This window comes from Pongo pygmaeus, chromosome 8 (assembly GCF_028885625.2).
Source record: "Pongo pygmaeus isolate AG05252 chromosome 8, NHGRI_mPonPyg2-v2.0_pri, whole genome shotgun sequence".
In the NCBI taxonomy this organism is placed as follows: domain Eukaryota; kingdom Metazoa; phylum Chordata; class Mammalia; order Primates; family Hominidae; genus Pongo; species Pongo pygmaeus.
This window is the reverse complement of record NC_072381.2, coordinates 33,726,554-33,741,377: the sequence shown is the minus strand read 5'-3', so window position 1 is coordinate 33,741,377 and position 14,824 is coordinate 33,726,554. Positions and strand designations below refer to the sequence as shown.

Genomic DNA, 14,824 nt, shown 5'->3' with positions numbered 1-14,824 from the left:
ATGACCTCAGATGCACACAGCCTCAATGCATTATTGGCTGCTCAATGCCACAGTGCAGCCCTGGGTGCTGGCAGTACCTGACTTTGTAACTGTCATAGACGCTACTGCCCGAGAGAAAAGAACGTGGTATACAACAACTGATACACAAAATTCCTTTTTTAGCATCCCTGTCCACACCGATGATAAGGATCAGTGTATTCTTATGTGGAATAGATTGCTATATACCACTAATGTCCTTCAACAAGACTACCCAAAATCCCTAACTATCTATCATCCATGGATAGGGCATAACCTGGAAAAATTTCTGCTCTTGGAGGGAACACTAGCCTTCTACTATATTGAAAACATTTTCCTGGTGGGTCCACACACAGGCACCAACCAATAAAGACTGGCTGGGCCATTAATACTTACAAAAACCTAGCACTCAGGTGAAATCCCTGTGTTGTAATCTGGGAAGGGGCACATCACATTCCAGAGGAGATGACTGCCTATCTTTTGGTCCTCTCAATCCCCTAAAATGAAAAGGAAGCCCAATCATTGTTGGCCATGGGCACTTTAACATTCCCTATCACACAAGAAACTTGATGGCACCCATCTATGAGGGTACCAAGAAGACCTTACTTTTGTGTGGCGCTCAACCAACAAAATGCCCTAGGGCTAACCAACAAGCCTTCAGGACTATCCTTCTCCTTGGCTCCTATAATTCCCACTTGCTGTTTGAGTTACAGACCTCAACAACCTCTCAGTTTGTTGACTGAAGCCTAGGGAAGAACAACATCGCTACACGTGATAAGTGATCATTGGGTATGATCTCCAGGAAACTAATCTCCCAGAGTCAGCTGAAAGATACATTCTTCGAGATACTGTAGGCCAATTATTGGGCCTTGGTAGATATTGAGTGCATGTCCAATGGCTGTGAAATAATCTTATGACCAGAAACTCCAACATGAAGTTAACATTTTCATTTTTGCTCTCTACTTATCTTAAGGTGTTCATACTTCAGGGCAAAGTCTACAATTTCCATAAAATATATGCTAAAATACACATTCAGGAATCAAAGGAAAAGATCTTCTGATGTTTAATTTTAAAATAATTTAAAGTTATCTATAATTACTACACTTACTATTACGCCTTTCCCTTCCAAGAGTTATTTTTTTCTTTTCTTGCATTTGGAGTTTTGACACTGAATCTTGATGAACAAACATAGAATTTTTATCTGGTACTACAAAATGAACCACATAAAGAGATGCATTTAGTCCGCTAAATGAAAAAACAAATCTATTGTGAAATCTCTATATTTGAAGTTTAGAACAAGTATATAGCAATATTTTTTCTCATTTTTATAAAATTATAAGTAAATCACCATAATTTAAATCTGACATGAAAATGATGAAAATAGTTTTAATGAGTGTTACAAAAGCTGTCTCATTATATCATAAATATTCTAAGGCATCAAATATATTTTCTGTTAGTCTTCAGAATTCATTGATTATTTACACTGTAGGTTAATACACAGTAATAGACCAAACAATAAAAATTTGTATGCACATTATTCATTACCATATTATTCGTAATTGCAAAGTATTCAACACATCTAAATATTCAAGTGTAATATATTGGCTCAATAAACAAAGATATATACTGTAAATTATGATATGATATAAATACTCTACATATCACTATATATAATTCTATACATATTATGTAAAAATAATAAAGGTTTCTATAAACTAACATGGAGGGATTTCTAGATGATAATGTTAAGTGAAAAATAATCTTAAAAACAGGATATCTAGTATGGTAACTTTTCAGTCAGAAATAACCAATCAGAAAAAAATAGAGAAAAATAGAGAAATATTAATCTTTTCAAAATGAAACACAGGTAAAATAAGCATGAAAACACTGTAGTTGGTTATCTACAAAACAACAGGGTAGGAAAAAGGAAGGGAATACAAAGAGAAGGACTACGGCAGAAATCACATTCTTCTAAGGAAATCTTTTGCATAATATTTACTTTTGGAAGTAGGTGAATGTTTTACATATTCAATATGGTTTGGACGTGTGTCCCCTCCAAATCTCATGTTGAAATGTGATCCCTAAGGTTGGAGGTATTGCCTGGTGGGAGGTGTTTGGGTCATGAGGGCAGATCCTTCATGAATGGCTTGGTGCCCTCTCTATGGTAATGAGTTCACATAAAATCTGGTTGTTGACAAACATATTGGGATGTCCCTCATCTCTCTCTTGCTTCTCTTGCCATGTGACATGCTGGCTCCCCTTCCCTTCTGCCATAGCTCAAAACTTCCTGAGGCCTCATCAGAAGCTGAACAGATGTTGGTACCATACCTGTACAGCCTGCATAACCATGAGCCAAATAAGCCTCTTTTCTTCATAAATTACCCAGCCTCAGGTATTCCTTCACAGCAACACAAAATGTATGAACACAATATTCTAAAAATAAAATTAATTCAATAAGGATAAGAAGTGGGAACTAAAACAGAAAGGAAACTAACCTACTATATGGAACAAAAAAACAAGTACTAATCCATGTAACTAATAAATACAGTATTTGAAACATACCCTCAGTCTTGGGCAAGAGTGTTGGGAGCAGACTGCAAACAAATCATGAAATTCTTTTAGTAGGTTTGTTTTTGTAGTAGTATATGCTAAGCAATTTTGTAAAAGTTTCAAAGTATTATAGGATAGAGCAAATGCATAAATCAGTTGGTGCTTTGAGAGAAAGGATTCAAAATACAAAAGAAAGGACATATACATACAAAATGAAGGAAATCAAGAACAAGTCCTGAGACACTAAAATTAAAGGTGTCCAAGAGATCTCATGATTTCTAAAATCTGTGTATTCATGTACACATGCATGCATATGTGCTCATGCATGTGTATGTATGTGTATGTATAAGTAGATATATACACATAAATATATATGTGCATTCTAAGGAGTATGGGTTCAAGTTAAAATCTTGTGTGTGCTCTTTCAGGCACACCCATAGACAAGTACAAAGGTTTTATCTGGCAGTTATCATGAAAGACAGCTTTCCATCCCACACTGGATGTAACATAGAGCCAGTGCACTGTGATCTCTGTAGGGATGTGCAGGTACGGGTTCAGATCTCTCCAGGCCAACCATGCTCTTACTCATATCTGCACACCTAGCTCAGGAACCCTCCATTTGGAGTCCTTCTTGTGAGGGAGTAGAGAGCTCGACTAAGGCACTGTATTACTGAGGGGACTGTGGTTAGATGACCTTGCTGGGGAGCCTTGAAGACAATTTTCTTTCTTCTGACAGTGTTCAGTACTTTTCCACTCCTGGTCCTCTCCACATGCCACATCTATATAATGGCAAGAGCTTTTTATTTGGGGTTCCCGTGGCAGTGAAATGATACCCCCATTTTTAAATGAAACATCTGCCACTCACCTGGTGCCTTTAATGGGGAAAAGTGGAATTCTGGTGAAGCTGGGCCCTTTCCTGTGTAGACTCTTGCTTATATTATCACAGTATCTGAAAAAAGGCTTAATTATTCCTTTCAGTTTGACTTGTTATATTAATTGACCAACTCAACAACTGGCAGCTCTCTCTCTGACAAAGTTGGTGCAGTGAGCAGAGTTGACCAGTAAATACATTGCCTTTCTAGAAAAGAAAAGAACCCTGAGGATCCCATGGAGATTTTTTGGGAGATGTTAGAGAAATGCATGGGACACTCATGGATGCTGCCAATGAATCCTTTGCAAGAATCTGGGAGTCCCATAGAGCACTTCACTAGCCATGACGATGTGTCTCAGGAAGTATTTTGTGGGCCCTGGGAGTGCTTTGGGGGAATGCTAGTGATTGTATATATAAGCTTTTCAGGTCTCAGGGAGAACTAATGATCCTTCCCTTTAGCTTCCAATTCCCTGGCTGAGCTTGCTTGGTGGGTTAAATTATAAATCCAAAAGAGGGACTCTAGGAAAGCTGGAGAAGCAATCCCTACCTAGTAATACAATCTTAGAGGCAATGGCAACAAAAGTCATCAGAGACCCTGAGTTGCTGAGTTGCACCCAGTTACTAGTGTTAGCTCTAAGCATGTCTCTGACACTGAAAGATAGCCTGCGATGCAGCAAATTGTTGAGACTCATGCCTAAAATGGAAAAGAATGTAGAGCCCTTTGGAGTTACTTCACCCAGCTATCTGAAGTGATCGTAGAGACTTGGGTTTATCACCTCCACGATGAAGAAGGAAATCTTGTTAAACTTAGTGAGAGTGTCATATTGTGGGGTGTATCATTATAGACCCCCACTTTCAGAGTATACTATTAGCAGCCACTTTGCCTAAAGAGGAGAAGGAAGAGAGGACTGGGATGAAAGGCTGCAAGCATCCAAAACCATCTACATCCTCAGCTGGATATTATCTGGGCTTAGAAAGATTTGGTCCAACACAATAAGTCCCTTGACACTAAAAAACATAGTTGGACTATTCTTCCAATGTATATAGCTTCCCTGTTAGCCATCCCGGTGGTAGATGGGACTGCTAACAAGACTCAGTTTTTTAGGTTCATTCGTTTTACTCCTACTGGTTACTGAACTCAGTTAAACCTCCTCATAAGGCCATGCTGATCAGTCTGTGATACAATCCAGATATTAACTGTGACAAATTGGTGTCAGAATTGAAAAAGTAGCTGCTGCACAGATAGCAACAACTGGCTGGCAGAAAGAGTGACGTAAAACTGGTAATCACACACTCTCTCCAGGACCATCTGGGCAAGCACTTTCACAAGAAGATCGCTGGTTCCAGTTACTTAAGTGTGGGTTCTAAGGAAATTGATGGGCTCTCCCACCAAGGAACTCATGGCAAGGTAGTGAGCCATGGGGCCCTACAGGGTGGTCTGCTAGGGTCTACAAAGTAATGGATCCTGATTAATAAAGCGCTATTCCTTCTGCTCTTCCCAGTGAAGCTGGAGGTGAACTGGAGACTCCCATTCAACCCTTAACCGATGTCTCAGCTTTCAAAACTAAACAAGACTAAGGATCAGGCCAAGGTCCCTATGTCCCTATGAAGAACGGTGGTCATATAACAAGATAAAAGTTCAATAGGGATATAGAGGAGCATTGCATTTATTGGGCCTTTTGGAATTGGTGCACAACTGTGATCTCCATAATCCCTCACACTATGATGGGAGGTTTATGGGTTGAATTGTGCCCCTCTAAAACAGGTAAGTTGAAGTCCTAACCCTCAGTATCTCAGAATGTGATCTTATTTGGAAATAGCAACTTTACAGAGATTAATGAAAATGAGGTCATTAGAGTGGGCCCTAATTCAATATAAATGTGGTCCTTATAAAAACAGAAAATTGGAGCACCCACACACACTGGGAAAATGCCATGTGAAATTGAAGGCAGAGATTGGGGTGATGCATATAGAAGCCAAGGAACGTCAAAAATAGCAACCCACAAGGAGCTCAGGCAGAGGCATGGAATTGATTTTCCCTCTAGTTCTCAGAAGGAACCAACCATGTCAACACCCTGATCGCAGCCTTCTAGCCCACTGACTATAATTTTTTGTTGTTGAAGCCACCCAATTTGTGGGTACTTTGTAATGGTAGCCCTACCACTGGGAAGTAGATCACTGCTGTAACAAATACTTTAAAATGTGGAAATGACTTTGGAATTGGGTAATGGGTAGAGGCTGCAAGAGTTTTGAGGTGTATGATAGAAAAAAACTTAGATTACCTTGAAGAGATTGTTGGTAGAAATATGGATACTAAAGGTGATTCTGGTGAAGCTCAGAAAGAAAAGGGAAGAACTACAGAGAAAGCTTCTCTCATCTTAGATATACATACATATTGTCATGAACAGAATGTCGATAGAAATATGAATGTTAAAGGTGCTTCTAGTGAGGTCTCAGATGGAAATGAAGAACATATTGGAAACTGCAGGAAAGGTGATCTTTGTTATAAAATTGCAAAGAGTTTGTCTGAATTGTGTCTGTTGGGTGGAAAGTAAAATTTATAAGCAATGAACTTGGATATTTACCTGAGAAGATTCTAAGTAAAGTGTTTAAGGCACATCTTGGTTTCTCTTTTCTGTTATTGTAAGAGGCAAGAGGGAAATGGATAAATCAAAGAAGGAATTGTTAAGCAAAATGAAAACAGAACATGAAAATTCAGAAAATCTTCAGCCTATCAGTATTGAAAAAAATAAGAAAGCACACTGTGGAAAGAACACCAAGGATGTGACTGCACAACTATTTGCTAAATAGATGAGATATGTGAATTGTGGATCTAATCAACCATCTCAACAGAAATCCTGACAACCTGAACTAAAGGAGATAGAGAAAGGATGAAACAGAAGTTGGCTTTCAGATTGCTAAGATTCTATAGACAGGAAACAGGTCAATAGAACTATTCTGCTGCAATTGTGTTATCCTTCAAGAAAAAGGAAAAATGACCCTAAGGATGGTCCAAATACCAATGGGGCTTCTACTGTCACCAAAAGCCCAGAAGACACAGGCCAGAGGGCTGGGCTGTTGCCCCATTCTGTTTGAAGAGGTGGGCCACCACCTAGACCAAAGGAGGCAGGGCCATACACCACTAGGCCCAGAGGACAGGGCATTGAGCCGAGAGGACTACTTTCAAGTCTGAAAATCTAAAGAAATTTACCCTGCCAGATTCTGAATTTGTTTAGGACTTGTGACCCCTTTTTTTCCTTCCAATTTTTCCCTTTAGGAATGAAAATGTCTGTCCTATGCCTGCCCCACCATTGCATTTTGGAAGCAGATAATGAGATGTATGGTTTTACAGGTTCATAAATGAATAGGAATTTTGCACAGGATGAATCATATCCCAAGTCTCTCCCATAATTATCTGAATGATTTAAATGATGAAATTTGGAACTTTGAGTTGATGATGCTTAGAGAAGATTTTGGAATTAGCGTTGAACTTTTGGAGATGTTGTGATGGGGTGAATGTATTTTGCATACGGGAAGAACATGAATATTTAGAATCAGAGAGTAGATTGTTATAGGTTGAATTGTCCCCGCTATCTTCTCCAAATTTGTAGAATTCCTAAACCCTAGAGCCTCAGAAAATGATTTTGTTTGGAAATAGGGTCTTTACAAAGGTAATCAAGTAAATATGAGATCATTACAGTCGGCTTTAGTCCAATATGAATAATATTCTTAAAAAACAGAACATTTAGATAAGAGACAAGTATACTGAGAAAAAGTCACGTGGGGATGAAAGCGGAGACCAGAGTGATGCATCTCCAAGCCAAGGGACACCAAATGTTGCCAATGAACTACCAGAAATTAGAATAGAGGCATTTAACAGATTCTCACTGACAGTCCCTCAAAAAGAACCAACCCTGCTGATACCTTATGTTGTACTACTAGCCTCAAGAATTCTGAGACAGTAAATTTCCATTGATTAAGCTACCTAGTTTGTGGTAATTTGTTATGGTAGCACTAGGAACCTAATACTAAGGAGAAACAGACACTGCTCTTTGGCTTGGGGTGTGAAGCCAACTTCACCAACACTCTTACCCAAACACAAGTATGCATGGGTCCCACTGGACCACTAAAACCTCCATTGTTATGGCCCCCACTACTGAATGTATAACAGTATAGATACATTGTTTTAGTATATTCCTGCTTGCATTCATTCCTAAGCCCCAAAGAAAATTGCTCTAGTTAGGGTCATTTGGTGGGATATGTGGGGACCATGAATTTACCTGACTAATAGTACCTAATGCTATTGTCTACCAAAAAAAATCCATGAACTAGGGGAGAAAAGATATAACTATTTCATTTCTGAGCTTAATAAAGCCAGTTTTCTATGGGACTAACTTTCCATTCAATAACCCCATGGGGCCTGTGTACTGGCCTTGGGTACACACAGAGATTCGATTGATTATTGGCAGTTCATTGCATTAGTGTAGCCCTAAGCACTGGCAGTACTGACTTTGTGACTGTCACAGAGGCTACTGCCCAAGACAAAGGAACTTAATATACAACAACTGACATCTCAAATACTCTTTTCAATATCCATGTCCCTGTTCTAACCTTCTACTATATTGAAGACATCTTCCTGGTGGGCCCAGACACTACCAAACAAAAACTGTTGCCCTGTTGACCCACATGCAGCAATACAGCTAGCCCAAGAATACAGACAAGGTACAAAGACCTAAAACCCAAGTGTATTCCAGGGTGTGATCTAGAAAGGGGCATAAGGTCTTATTCCAGAGGAGACAATTGCCAAGCCTTTGGCCCACTCTATCCCAACAAATATAAAGAAGTCCCAGGGACTATTGGGACTATTCAGCTACTAGTACATTCACATCACACAAGCAGAAATCTAGATGACACCCATATATTGTGTTACCAGTAAGACTGCCATTTTTGAGTGGTGTTCTGACCAAAATGATTGCCTGGAGGCTTTCCAATGGGCCATGCTGCTAACTTTACCCTGAGTCCTTGTGATCCACATTTGCCTTTGAGTTATAGGTCTCAGCAACTTCTCTGTTCACCAATTAGAGCCTATGGCAGAAAGACACTGACACAGGACTGAGGTGTCCATTGGGTTTTTGAATTCATAATCTCCCCAAATCAGCTGAAATCTACACATTCTTCATGAGACAAATTTTGGCCTGTTACTGGACATCAGTGGATACTGAGTCTATGACTCATAGCCATGAAATAGTGTTATAAAGTTCAACCAAAGGTCACCAATTCTGGGCTATTTTTTTAGTTAATCTTGGGTTATTTACATATTAGTTCACAGTATAAAATATCTTTTCTTTTTCTTTTGGAGTCAGGGTTTCACTTTGTCACCTAGAATGGAGCACAGTTGTGTGAACACAGCTCACTACAGCCTCAACCTCCTGGGCTCAAGCTATCCTCCATTTCAGCACCCCCAAGTAGCTGGGACTATAGGCATGAGCCACTAGGCATGGCTAATTTTTGCATTTTTTTGTAGACACAGGGTTTTGCCATGTTGCCCAGGCTGGTCTTGAACTCCTGAGCTCAAGCAATACACCCACTTCGGTCTCCCAAAGTGCTGGGATTATACAATCATAAAGCAAAATTCCTGAAGCTACTACTGAGCATGTGGGGAGATACTGAAAAGCCTCTGGGGCACTTTCAGGTAGTGCGTACAGATAATCTGCAAGAGTCTGAGGGTCATCAACTATGCCAATGGGTCTCAGAAAGTGCACTGAATGCCACAGACAGCTCTCAGAGAGTTCTAAGGGATGTTTACATAAGATTCTATGTTCTTAGGGGAATCATTATCCTTCCCTCAGCCCCCAATTGTCTTTTTTTAATTATAATTATACTTTAAGTTCTGGATACATGTGCAGAACGTGCAGGCTTGTTACATAGGTATACATGTGCCATGGTGGTTTGCTGCACCCATCAACCCATCATCTACGTTAGATATTTCTCCTAATGCTATCCCTCCCCTTGACCCCCTAACTCCCAACAGGCCCCAGTGTGTGATGTTCCTCTCCCTGTGCCCATATGTTCTCATTGTTCAACTCCCACTTATGAGACAGAACATGCGGTGTTTGGTTAGTTTGCTGTGTGTTGTTAGTTTGCTGTGTTATTTTGCTGAGAATGATGGTTTCCAGCTTCATCCATGTCCCTGCAAAGGACACTAACTCATCCTTTTTATGGCTGCATAGTATTCCATGGTGTATATGGGCCATGTTTTCTTTATCCAGTCTATCACTGATGAGCATTTGGGTTGGTTCCAAGTCTTTGCTATTGTGAATAGTGCTGCAATAAACATATGTGTGCATGTGTCCTTATAGTATAATAATTTATAACCGTTTGGGTATATACCAAGTAATGGGATTGCTGGGTCAAATGGTATTTCTAGTTCTAGATCCCTGAGGAATCGCCACACTGTCTTCCACAATGGTTGAACTAATTTACTCTCCCACCAACAGTGTAAAAGCATTCCTATTTCTCCACATCCTCTCCAGCATCTGATGTTTCCTGACTTTTTAATGCTCACCATTCTAATTGATGTGAGATGGTATCTCATTGTGGTTTTGAGCTGCATTTCTCTAATGACCAGTGATGATGAGCTTTTTTTCATGTTTGTTGGCTGCATAAATGTCTTCTTTTGAAAAGTGCCTGTTCATATCCTTCACCCACTTTTTGATTAGGTTGTTTTTTTCTTGTAAATTTGTTTAAGTTCCTTGTAGATTCTGGATATTAGTCCTTTGTCAGATGGATAGATTGCAAAAATTTTCTCCCATTCTATACGTTGCCTGTTCATGCTGATGATAGTTTCTTTTGCTGTGCAGAAGCTCTTTAGTTTAATTAGATCTCATTTGTCAATTTTGGCTTTTATTGCAATTGCCTTTGGTGTTTAGTCATGAAGTCTTTGCCCGTGCCTATGTCCTGAATGGTATTGCCTAGGTTTTCTTCTAGGGTTTTTATGGTTTTAGGTCTTATGTTTAAGTCTTTACTCCATCTTGAGTTAATTTTTGTATAAGGTGTAAGGAAGGGGTCCAGTTTCAGTTTTCTGCATATGGCTAGCCACTTTTCCCAACACCATTTATTAAATAGGGAATCCTTTCTCTGTTGCTTGTTTTTGTCAGGTTTGTCAAAGATCAGATGGTTCTACATGTGTGACATTATTTCTGAGTCCTCCATTCTGTTCCATTGGTCTATATATCTGTTTTGGTACCGGTACCATGCTGTTTTGGTTACTGTAGCCTTGTAGTATAGTTTGAAGTCAGGTAGTGTGATGCCTCCAGCTTTGTTCTTTTTGCTTAGGATTGTCTTGACTATACGGGCTCATTTTTTGGTTCCATATGAAATTTAAAGTAGTTTTTTCCAATTCTGTGAAGAAAGTCAATGGTAGCTTGATGGGAATAGCATTGAATCTATAAATTATTTTGGGTAGTATGGCCATTTTCACGATATTGATTATTCCTATCCATGAGCATGGAATGTTTATCCATTGGTTTATCTCTTCTCTTATTTCCTTGAGCAGTGGTTTGTAGCTTTCCTTGAAGAGGTCCTTTACATCCCTTGTAAGCTGTATTCCTAGGTATTTTATTTTCTTTGTAGCAATTGTGAATGGGAGTTCACTCATGATTTGGCTCTCTGTCTATTATTGGTGTATAGGAATGCTTGTGATTTTTGCACATTGATTTTGTATCCCGAGACTTTGCTTAAGTTGCTTATCAGCTTAAGGAGATTTTGGGCTGAGACAATGGGATTTTCTAAATATGCAATCATGTCATCTGCAAACAGAGACAATTTGACTTCCTCTCATCCTATTTGAATACCTTTTATTTTTTTCTCTTGCCTAATTGCCCTGGCCAGAACTTCCAATACTATGTTGAATAGGAGTGGTGAGAGGCGGCATCCTTGTCTTGTGCCAGTTTTCAAAAGGAATGCTTCCAGCTGTTGCCCATTCAGTATGATATTGGCTGTAGGTTTGTCATAAATAGCTCTTATTATTTTGAGATACATTCCATCATTACCTAGTTTATTGAGTGTTTTTACCATGAATTTTCTCAAAGGCCTTTTCTGCATCTATTGAGATAATCATGTAGTTTTTGTCATTGGTTGTGTTTACGTGACGGATGACATTTATTGATTAGCATATGTTGAACCAGCCTTGTGTCCCAGGGATGAAGCTGACTTGATCATGGTGGATAAGCTTTTTAATGTGCAGCTGGACTCTGTTTGCCAGTATTTTATTTAGAATTTTCACATTGATGTTCATCACAGATATTGGCCTGAATTTTTGCTGTTGTTTTTGTGTCTCTGCCAGGTTTTGGTATCAGGATGCTGCTGGTCTCATAAAATGAGTTAGGGAAGAGTCCCTCTTTCTCTATTGTTTGGAATAGTTTCAGAAGAAATGGTACCAGCTCCTGATTATACCTCTGGTAGAATTTAGCTGTGAATCTGTCTGGTCCTGGGCTTTTTTTTTTTTTTTTGGTTGGTAGGCTATTAATTACTGCCTCAATTTCAGAACTTCTTATTGGTGTATTCAGGGATTCGACTTCTTCCTGGTTTAGTCTTGGGAAAGTTGTATGTGTCCAGGAATTTAACCATTTCTTCTAGATTTTCTACTTTATTTTCATAAAGATGTTTATAGTATTCTCTGATGGTAGTTTGTATTTCTGTGGGATCAGGGGTGATATCCCCTTTATCATTTTTTATTGTGTCTATTTGATTCTTCACTCATTTCCTCTTTATTAGTCTGGCTAGTGGCCTATCTATTTTGTTAAATTTTTCAAAAAAAAAAAAAACAGCTCCTGAATTCATTGATTTTTGAAGGGTTTTTCGTGTCTCTCTCTCTCCTTCAGTTCTGCTCTGATCTTAGTTATTTCTTGCCTTCTGCTAGGTTTTGAATTTGCTCTTCCTTCTCTAGTTCTTTTAATTGTGATGTTAGGGTATGGATTTTATATCTTTCCCACTTTCTCATGTGGGCATTTAGTGCTATAAATTTATCTCTACACACTGCTTTAAATGTGTTCCAGAGATTCTTGTACATTGTGTCTTTGTTCTCATTGGTTTCAAAGAACTTATTTATTTCTGCCTTCATTTCATTATTTACCCAGTAGTCATTCAGGAGCAGGTTGTTCAGTTTCCATGTAGTTGTCTGATTTTGAGTGAATTTCTTAATCCTGAGTTTTAATTTGATTGCACTGTGGTCTGAGAGATTGTTATGATTTCCATTCTTTTGCATTTGCTGAGGAGTTATAATTTGCTTCCAATTATGTGGTCAATTTTAGAGTAAGTGCGATGTGGTGCTGAGAAGAGTGTATATTCTGTTGCTTTGGGGTGGAGAGTTCTGTAGATGTCTATTAGATCCACTTGGTGCAGAGCTGAGTTCAAGTCCTGAATATCCTTGCTAATTTTCTGTCTCATTGATCTAATATTGACAGTGGGATGTTAAAGTATCCCACTATTATTGTGTGGGAGTCTAAGTCTCTAAGAACTTTCTTTATGAATCTGGGTGCTCCTGTATTGGGTGCATATATATTTAGGATAGTCAGCTCTTCTTGTTGCATTGATCCCTTTGCCATTATGTAATGCTCTTCTTTGTCTTTTTTGATCTTTGTTTGTTTAAAATCTGTTTTACTAGATACTAGGATTGCAACCCCTGGGTTTTTCTGTTTTCCATTTGCTTGGTAAATATTCCTCCATCCCATTATTTTGAGGCTCTGTGTGTCTCTGCATATGAATTGGGTCTCCTGAATACAGCACACTAATGGGTATTCACTCTTTATCCAATTTGTCAGTCTGTGTCTTTTAACTGGGGCATTTTCTCATTTACATTTAAGTTTAATATTGTTATGTGTGAATTTGGTCCTGTCATCATGATGTTAGCTGGCTATTTTGCACATTAGTTGATGCAGTTTCTTCACAGTGTCACTGGTCTTCATATTTTGGTATGTTTTTGCAGTGGCTGCTACCGGTTTTTCCTTTCCATATTTAGTGCTTCCTTCAGGAGCTCTTGTAAGGCAGGCCTGGTGGTGAAAAAATCTCTCTCAGCATTTGCTTGTCTGTAATGGATTTTGTTTCTCCTCTGCTTATGAAGCTTAGTTTGGCTGGATATGAAATTCTGGGTTGAAAATTATTTAAGAAGGTTGAATATTGGCCCCCACTCCCTTCTGGTTTGTAGGGCTTCTGCAGAGAGATCTGCTGTTAGTCTGATGGGCTTCCCTTTGTGGGTAACCTGACCTTTGTCTCTGGCTGCCTTTAACATTTTTTCCTTCATTTCAACCTTGGTAAATCTGATAATTATGTGTCTTGGGGTTGCTCTACTCGGGGAGTATCTTTGTGGTGTTCTCTATATTTCCTGAATTTGAATATTGGCCTGTCTTGCTATTTTGGGGAAGTTCTCCTGGATAATATCCTGCAGCATGTTTTCCAACTTGGTTTCATTCTCCCCGTCTCTTTCAGGTACACCAATGAATCATAAGTTTGGTCTTTTCACATAGTCCCATATTTCTTAGAGGCCTTGTTTCATCCTATTTTCTCTAATCTTGTCTTCACGCTTTATTTCATTAAGTTGATCTTCAGTCTCAGATATCCTTTCTTCCACTTGATTGATTCATCTATTGATACTTGTGTATGCTTCACAAAGTTCTTGTGCTGTGTTTTTCAGCTCCATTGGGTCATTTATGTTCTTCTCTAAACTGGTTATTCTAGTTAGCAGTTCCTGTGACATTTTACCAAGGTTCTCAGCTTCCTTGCATTGGGTTAGAACATGCTCCTTTAGCTCAGGGGAGTTTGTTATTACCCACCTCCTGAAGCCTACTACTGTCATTTCATCAAACTCAATCTCTCTCCTGTTTTATTCCCTTGCTGGCGAGGAGTTGTGATCCTTTGGAGGAGAAGAGGCATTCTGACTTTTGGAATTTTCAGCCTTTTTGCACTGGTTTTTCCTCATCTTCATGGATTTATCTACCTTTGGTCTTTGATGTTGGTGACCTTTGGAGGGGGTTTTTGCGTGGGTTTCCTTTTTGTCGATGTCGATACTATTGCTTTCTGTTTGTTAGTTTTCCTTCTAACAGTCCGGCCCCTCTTCTGCAGGTCTGCTGGAATTTGCTGGAGGTCCACTCCAGACCCTGTTTGCCTGGGTATCACCAGCAGAGGCTGCAGAACAGCAAAGATTGCTGCCTGCTTGTTCCTCTGGAAGCTTTGTCCCAGAGGGGCACCGGCCAGATGCCAGCTGGAGCTCTCCTGTATGAGGTGTCTGTTGACCCCTGCTGGGAGGTGTCTCCCAATCAGGAGGCACTGGGGTCAGGGACCCACTTGAGGAGGCAGTCTGTCCCTTAGCAGAGCTTGAGCACCGTGTGGGAG

The 14,824-nt window shown here is 39.4% G+C and overlaps 1 protein-coding gene across 49 annotated transcripts in view; it reads right to left on the bottom strand.

Moving 5' to 3' along the window:
• Window positions 1-14,824, bottom strand: part of CCDC7 (coiled-coil domain containing 7) — a 434,284-nt gene that overhangs the window by 172,547 nt on the left and 246,913 nt on the right. For all 49 annotated transcript variants that reach the window (XM_054436378.1, XM_054436376.1, XM_054436382.1 and 46 more), the window contains one exon: window positions 1,124-1,222. In XM_054436378.1, coding sequence (XP_054292353.1) covers window positions 1,124-1,222 — 99 coding nt within the window. The remainder of the gene's footprint in view (window positions 1-1,123; window positions 1,223-14,824) is intronic.